General features: G+C 43.0%; 1 protein-coding gene across 7 annotated transcripts in view; it reads right to left on the bottom strand.

Annotated features, from left to right (window-relative positions):
• Nucleotides 1-1,932: 1,932 nt before the first annotated feature.
• EPB41L5 (erythrocyte membrane protein band 4.1 like 5) overlaps nt 1,933-8,483 on the bottom strand; it is a 47,802-nt gene continuing 41,251 nt past the window's right edge. For 4 of the 7 annotated variants that reach the window (XM_085227548.1, XM_085227550.1, XM_085227552.1 and 1 more), the window contains 4 exons: nt 8,203-8,280; nt 7,699-7,740; nt 7,146-7,279; nt 1,933-6,305 (listed from right to left, as the gene is read on the bottom strand). In XM_085227548.1, the coding sequence (XP_085083674.1) occupies nt 6,248-6,305; nt 7,146-7,279; nt 7,699-7,740; nt 8,203-8,280 (312 nt within the window). In that variant the 3' untranslated portion in view covers nt 1,933-6,247. The remainder of the gene's footprint in view (nt 6,306-7,145; nt 7,280-7,698; nt 7,741-8,202; nt 8,281-8,483) is intronic. The other 3 variants (XM_085227549.1, XM_085227551.1, XR_014884254.1) reach the window with 2 other exon arrangements.

Below are 8,483 nucleotides of genomic sequence, written 5' to 3'. Positions count from 1 at the left end.
CCAGGAAAATGCAATCCAGCCTCCGCCATTCCTTTCGTGCTCCCCCCAGCCTCCCTTCCCTTTGGCAGCCCCACAGAGAGTGTAGCATTTACTTGGAGCCAATACAGGTAGGACACGAGCCAGCTCTAAGGAGAAGGCCTAGCATAGGGAGCAAAAAGCAGCTTGCAGGACATGCCCATCTCCTCCATGTCCTCCCCCCCAGAAGGTGAGCGGAGTTGGAGCTGCATTGACACTTCTGATGCAGCTCCAGCTTCTTCCCCAGGAAATCCCAAACATCCACCTCAGCCCACGGGGCCCTGCTGCACCCCAGCCCCTGTACCCCAGAGCTTGGGATGGAGCTGAGATGGAAAGGGACTGCATCCCACAGCCCCTCTGCAGCACGAGCATTCCTCTGCCTGGCACCTCAGTCTTGCTGGTCATGCAGGACTTGTATTTCAGGCCCTATCCCAAACCTGCATATGGTATCCAGGACCCACACATGTAATTCTTGCTCATACCGTGGTCTGATACTCCCTGAGATGTCCTGTTTCAGAATTCGGTGCCACCAACTATGCCCAGCAGTGTTCTCATCACCCCAGGTAGTTCCAAGTCCTGCTTTCCTGGTGCAGCATATTTGTTATTTGATGCAGAGGTACAGCAGAGGCTTTGTGAATGTGCTTCTGCTTTTTCTCCATGCCTGCAGCAGTTCGTGAGAATTCATCCTGGGCCCAAGCCAGTGACTAAAAGCTACAGCCATCTGAATGCTCTGAGGTGGCCTGCATGAAATAATGAATGGAATTAGTCCAGCTGAAGGCAGCTACTTAGTAACAAACCAGCACTGATTTTTGGCTGGCCGTGGAGCAAAGGGACTGTCACTGAAGCGAGTTGTTCTGAAAAACTCTCTCTGAAAAAGGGAAGTTTGCAAATCACGTATCACAAGAGAACAATTCTATCAGCCTTAATTATCTCCAACTCACTGTCTTTAATTACTATTTGCTTTCAGAACATCAAAATGCACGAACAGTAGAAGGATTTTCTTTTAAAATATAGACACTTAATAAACAGGGTGGCTTTCAAATTAAAAAAAAAAAGCCAATCTATTTTCAATATAATTTCTTATAAATGAGTTTGAAGAACAATTGAGTCACTTACCAGTGGGATGTTAAGTTTGACCTACACAGAAAACATGACACTAGGGAAATGACTTTCTAGGAGCTTAGCTGTTAAGTTGGAACTATTTCACTTCATAGAATCGTAGCATGGCCTGGGTTGAAAAGGACCACAATGATCATCCAGTTCCAACCCCCCTGCTATGTGCAGGGTCACCAGCCACCAGACCAGGCTGCCCAGAGCCACATCCAGCCTGGCCTTGAACGCCTCCAGGGAATGGGGCATCCACAGCCTCCTTGGGCAGCCTGTTCCAGTGCCTCACCACCCTGAGTGAAATGACTTCCTTTGATACGTCATTGAGAAATTGAGATGATCAGATGGCTTGGATGTCCTTTGCTGCCTTAAGTAGAAATAAAGTTTCCTTTAACCTATGAGTAGCACCACTGTACTTGGAAGCATAACACGATCCCCTGAACACTGAAAATAAAAGCCAGGTGGCACTGCTTCTGACTGCACTTTGTGGAACTACACATGGACGTTCCAACCTTCCTCCTGGGCACCACTCCCTGCGATGATTTTCAAAATACCCTGCGGTCTCCTTGGAAAATCTCATCTCATTTGAAAACACACCACTTAACTCTTTACCATCAGCAAGTGGAGATGTTATCTCACACTTTAACTGGCAAGCTCAGTGGCAAACCATTTGTTGGCCGCATACGTGGGGCTCTGAGCTCAGGGAGCAGCACTGCCAGCACCAGTGACCCACTCCCGTCCCAGGTCTCAGCCACCCGCCTGCCTGCCACAACGGAGCACAGAAGTGTTTAAGAATGACTCCACAAGACATTTGCACGGACGTGGTGTATTTCAGACACAACTACAGCATAAACATTTTGAGATCGGGTTGTGGACTACAAATCGCAGTTCCTCGTTCCCGTGTACAGTTCCTATAAAGATGGCAGTGCAGTGCCCAAAGCCGCTCATACATCACTACTGTGAGACAGAAGCAAGAGGGTGCACTTGGTTTTATAAAAAAATCCAAATAAATTATACACTGAGAGCTACCGCCGAGCTTTACATATAAAAAGGTAAAAATACAGTAGTTAGTGTGGCTTTAACAAAAAAAAAAAAAAAAAATCTAGCTAAAAAAAATACTCTTACATACTTCAAAAATAGGTTTCTCCAGTTATAGGAAGGGGTGTGTGTGTGTTTAGGAAGCAAAGTGCTCAAGCCCAACAATACAAAGGAGCAAAGGATACAAAGCCCCCTGGCTCCCTGCTGTGACACAGCACCCGGAGCAACGCCCACTCCTCGTCCCAGCAGATGGGCACAGCCTGTTCCTTCTATAGTGCTGACACTTGGACCAAACACACGTGGATATTACACCTGCATCGTTGGAAGGCCATTAGCATGGAGTTCTGGTTTTTTTGGTATAAAAGCTACGATTGTCTAGCTGTGACATTAATGCACCTAATAGCTACGTAATTTTACCGCCGCTTTCTAACTAACAAACACTCTGTGCTTCACCTGTGGGAGATTCAGGTTGTACCAGAACACATTCACAATGTGGAAAATACATCCAGTGCTGTTTGTGGCAGATCTGAACAGTATGGCTTTGCTTTGAGAAACAAAAGAATTGGGTGCATGGGCTGAAAGCAGCATGTGGGGAGACCCAAATGGAACCGAACCTTTCACTTGAGACCCTCATTTGGTGCAGCACATTTTCTTGCCAGGTCGTGGCCAAAGAGTTGTCCAAAACATACCTCTGGTACAGCTGGCTGTCTCTGACAAGCTATGCATGAACTGCAATTTAAATTGGAGTGCATTCCAACCTGAAAAATGATAAATATATATATATATATATATGGAATATATAATTTTTTTAAGGGATCTGGCCTTTTCTAAATGACTGCAACACAGCATGTAGCTGTATTTCTTCATTCCTTTCAGCTCTCAAAGCTTTTAAGTGGTCAGCAGATGTGCCAGAATCCCAACACCAGATTAACACTGAAGTTTCATTTATCAATTTCTTTAAACACATACAAATAAAATAAACTTTTGAGAGGGTGATTGAACCTTCCAGCCAATCAACCAGTAAAACAGCCATGTTAAGAAAATTCCCCCTTCTCAGTAGCATATTGAGACTCATTGATACTCTATAGCATTAACTGCAGGAACCACGTGAATACTTACATTTAATAAAGTACAAGTGATAGGTAATGCTACGTTAGCTGATAGCCAGTCACAACACAACACAAGGCCTGTAGTTTAAAGCAAACCAGTGATGCAAAGCTACGGGACGTTCAGACACTGGATTATGTGCCTGTTCAGATCACATAACTGTGGTGTCTCAGTCTCTTCAGGCTCCCTATACAAACAAATGGAATAGCTAAATAAGCTACGATGAGTTAAATGGACTGTGCATTTCCTTCAGCTACCAGGACATTGCTGGGAAGAGGCTAGGTTTGCAGCCTCAATTCTAATGGAAATTGCAGATCTCTAACATAGAAGCTGAACATTTTGAATTTTTAAGTAAAATTTCAAGTATTTACTACTGGAAGTGGAGGAAAACCTTGCCTCTATGAAATTCTCCCATGTAGGAGTTTAAATGCAACATTTCCTCCATCACCACCACCCCAGCCACACTGGCAGTGTAACAACTGGGACTTGGAACCATTTAGATTTTAGGAGGCCACATTCACCATGTGTTACTTACTTGTTTTTAGGGTTTTTTTGTTGGCTTTTTTTTTTTTGCTATATGCGATTTCCCAGAAGGAATCTAATTATTTAGCACTCAGTACTTTAAAACTGTAAACTTCTGTTATTTTACTTCTGGGAGAAATTCAAGCTAACAGTTCACAGAGCTCCTGAACCCAATGGGAAGAGTCAAATATCAAACACGCCTTAAAGAAAATGCTTCTGCATTCTGTCTATTTACAAAACCAACACATGTAGTTGGTGAATGCCAGCTCAGCTGCTGAGCAAACAGATCCATAGTGAGTGCCAAGTTTCCCCACACAGTCCTGGCTTTGTGCAGGAAGCAGACTGTCGCAGCCGTAGCTTCCCTTTTTTGCTGCAGGAACTTTTCTGGCAACTCTGTTGATCCACACTAAGACATTTGATATTTGAATCGAGTATCTTTCATGTTTTAATATGTAATAGAGCTCAGACTTAAAATCTAAAAAAGCCAATACTCTGCTGGAAGTAACGATGGGAGGTAAATGCTGGCCAGCACAAGTGCACCACTTAGGCCCAAAGAGCAGCTCCTCTTTGGCTGGCAGTGCTGTGAGTGGGGAAGTGTGCCTGAAGCTCCTGCCATCCATTTCAACTGTTGGTTACATAGGCAAAGGCTGCAGATGACTCTCTGTAGCCCATACCAGTCTCAACCGCTCCCAATGGTCCCTATGTTTTTCTATTAAGGCCTCTGAGGTTTTGAGGAGTGGCAGTGGGCTGTGTAAATGCCAAGTGGTTTCTTCCTTAAAACTCTCAGTCAGCATCTTATAAAAAAATAATGAGAACAGCCATAAGAACACCCAAGACATACCCTAATCTGAAAGCAGCAGCCTAACAGGACACCAGCTTACCTTGCACAACCCACAGTGATTTGGTCCAACTCTTTGTCCACACGGAGTTATGTTCATGCAGCAGGCATGCACAAAGAAAGTTGTGCATACAGGTTTCTATCTCACTTTCACATTTAAAAATGTTCCTAAGAACCCCATGTATATAAATAAAGAGCAGCACTGTGCAGAAAACATCCTCCAAGCCTTCATATGCACAAACCTCTTCCTGAGAAGGATCCCAGTAGCTTCAACTGTGCTTCCCTGTTCAGAGATGTGGAATTCATCACTGGGCTTCTACGCTTCTCCTTCCTCTGACTCTGCACTGGTATTTTCACAGGATATATTCCCATGGTCCATGTTCTCATCTCTACACAGGGATCCTGAAGCCCAGGACACTCTTCAAATTGTATGTGCTGTATCCTGTACTTTACCTGAGCACCAATAGGTCTTTACCAGCAGTGTGGAGCACACTCTTGCAAGTGTTCCTTTCTCCTAGGAGCAGGTGATCTGCTTTTGGGAATGTTTCATCTCTTTTCCCCATTTTCACCTTATTCTGTATTTTGTTCCACACACTATTTGGAACAGGATTCAAGGTGGTGTTAAGAACTGACCTAGTTGTACCCTCATGCCTTATCCTGCGTGTTAAGTATTCTCCAAAGCACAAGACCTCAAACCAACACCTAGCAACAATGTGAATAGAAAAAATGAAAATCTTGTCCTTCCTAGCACTGAACGACAAGAGAGCTAACCAAAAAGCAGTTTCTGAAGTAAGCTGTACTCACAACTTCACTACTTCAATGCTGAAAACAAAAAAATACACCTATAGCCTAAGTACACATCTGTATTTGAGTCACAGAGGAAATGAAATAACCAGTGTCAAAATGTGGGACCTCTGCTGCAATGTGCTAATGCTATAAGAAGTTTGGCAGGTTAACTTTCCTGGTTGCAATGAGCAGCTCAAATCCAGTCAAAGTAGTTTGTCACAATAGTTTGTCCTGTAAGAAGAGGTGCAAAGATTACCAAGGGCTTTAAGGCCAAAAGGAGCATGTGTGGCAGTAAAGCAAAGGAAACTCAGAGTGACTAATCACACAGAAGAAAATGATCTTGGCCACATGAAACAGTCATTGCTACTGTGAGCCACCATACACTATGTGGCCACAAGGTGGCCCTAGAAGTTCTCCTAATCTTCCCAATATTACTCTACAAAGGACAGGGATGTGTTCAAATACGGCAGAGCTAACATCACAATGATCACTCGCCCGTAACATTTGAGAGGCATGAGACTAAACCAAGTGTGAGTGGAACACAACTAGATTTTGTTCCTCATGTTCAGAATTAGCTCCAGTGTGATACTTCACTTCTCTTGAGGGAGAAGATCAAACTTTCACGTGGTTTTGCATTTCGGCTCAGACTGTAATTCCAGTTAGATTGCAATAAATTTCAAAGTCTCTTCCTGGATTCTAGCAAACCAGCTGGCTGTTTCACCCCCATTCAGCAAGAGTTTCATCCCATGCTAGTCTTTCTGAAGGATTCTTTGTAGACGTCAGAAGATTTGAGTTTGAGTTTTTACTAGGTGGGAAGTACAGAAGCTCCATCTTCTACAGTTCAGTGGTGAGTAAACATTTCGTCCTTACTGTAGCATCCTCAGCGACTGGGCTAAAAGAGGAAAAAGTGGAGCCTCGTGAATGCACTTCTACAAACAGATCTGCCATGAGAGTGAAAGTGAAAGGTATTGATGGGAGCAAGACTAAGTATTATTCCGAAGAGCAGCAATATCTGCTGCCTCAGTCTAACAAGCCCAAAGAACAAACCTTTCCAATGGCCAACCTGCAGAAGGGCAAACAGAACTGACTTCCAATAACACATCACTGCCGTCCACTTTCTGTCCACCAATGCTTTCCCTTGCTTAAGAGGTTCAATAAAAGAACTGGTCACTGGAGCTAATTGTGCCTCACCAGTACAGCTGAATGGAATAGCAAGACAAAACATTGTTACAAACTCTAATCTCTGACTTCCTTACAATTTGGAATTAAAAAAGAATCACCAGGAAAAAAAAAGAATCACAAGTACCAGGAAGGGATTTTTCAGAAAATGCATCTGTACTGTAATCTTAGCCCAGTACTAAAAACATAGGAAGCCAGATAAGGGAACCAAAGCAAAATGATAATTCAAAAGAATGAATCTACTTTACAGTAGTTAGAATGATAAGAGCTTTACATCCAGTTTCATTTGTATTGTATCCTTTGTTCCTCTAGCAACTTGAATTTGAATGTTCTCTTACCCTTATCTAAAATACCCATACTACACATCAGCAGCTCTACTGACTTAGAAAATTTCAAGTTCTGTGAAGTGAGACAGAACTACAGTTTATAAAACAAAGTAAAATTAGGCAGTGTATCCAAATGACCGCTGTAACTATTGAAGTGGGAGGAGGAAGAGTGCACACTTATTCTCCATCCTATACACAAACTTTTCGAATATGTGCTAAGAATTTACCTTGCAAGGACTTCAGCTGTCTGCTGGCACGGTGGCAATCCAGCTGATGACAACAGAGCCTCTGTGCTGCCTTTCACTGCTTTCAGAGATAAGGCAACGTCATTTCCCAAAGGCCCATTGGACATCAGTCCAGTCTGAATTGGGGAGAAAGAAAAAGGAAACTGGAGTAGAAACCTGCTAGCAGAAGACACTCTAATTATTCAACGTGGTTACTTACAACAGGGAATTACGATCCATCAAGTCTGAACTAAACCCAAGTTCTTAAACTTCACGGCATTTACCCGCAATGTAACACAGCAAACATGGAGCTTTAAATATGTATTTTAATATATTTATAGATTAACTCAGCTTGAATTGGTTTGCTTTAGTTTTGGTCTGATGCACTGCTGTATGAACTTTCAAATTAATATAAATTATTATATTCTACTCATGTTCTTGTTTGTTAATCACGACCAAAGCTCTCTTCTCCCTCCCCTTCCCCCCTTTTTTTTCCCCTGAAGTTGCCTTTTACACGCTCCATCTCAAACTGCTAAGTAATGGTTCAGTAACTCACTGGCACTAACCACCTCGGTGTTATTATGGGCTGGGAAGACACCTACAAAAAGCAAAGAAAAGCTCATTAGAAACAGCTGGAAGAAACAAACAGATTTGACATAATACTGCCCACCTAAAACAATACCAGGTATTTGTCAGTCACTACTCATAATCTGCCTCACAATACAAGAAGCCTTTGAACCATGTTAGTGAACAGCTACAGGTGAAGCAACTTCACACAAGCAGCCACTCACAGCCACACAGCTAATACATGCTCACTCACAGAAACTCACTGGCAACAGTTTCTTTCAAAAGGCACCCAAACCCACTGCTATTTTCTGCTTTGCAGATGAAGTTAACCGAGTCTTCTGTGAGTAGTTTAAAGGTGCCCCCGATGTACCACCAGTTCACTCTACTGCAGCAGATCCAAGCATGATGGACGGATGCCCAAGCCAGAACAGAGTTTGAGAGTAAAAACCATTGTACTTGGGAAAGAAGAAGTTTGGTTTTGAAATACATTTACCCGAGGTGTTGCTTCTGTAAAGTCAATTAGATTCTCTGTCAATGATGATAGGAAAACGTCCTGGTCATCTGGAGCGCTCTATGGAATAAACCAGTTTTGAATTGAATTCCCAACAGTAAATAGATTTTCTGAACCCTACAGTGGCTTCCCACATTACAGACCAGTGTCCATAATGAACACTGCCATTCATTAGGACAGTTTCCTCAAATCTTTTCGTACCATCTTTTTCAACAGCTTTTCCATTTCCCTGTTCCCCAGTTGCAAACTGGAAAGAACATGAT

Source organism: Meleagris gallopavo, chromosome 7 (assembly GCF_905368555.1).
Source record: "Meleagris gallopavo chromosome 7, MGAL_WU_HG_1.1, whole genome shotgun sequence".
NCBI lineage: Eukaryota > Metazoa > Chordata > Aves > Galliformes > Phasianidae > Meleagris > Meleagris gallopavo.
The sequence above is the reverse complement of the archived record's forward strand: the minus strand, read 5'-3'. Positions and strand labels throughout refer to the sequence as shown.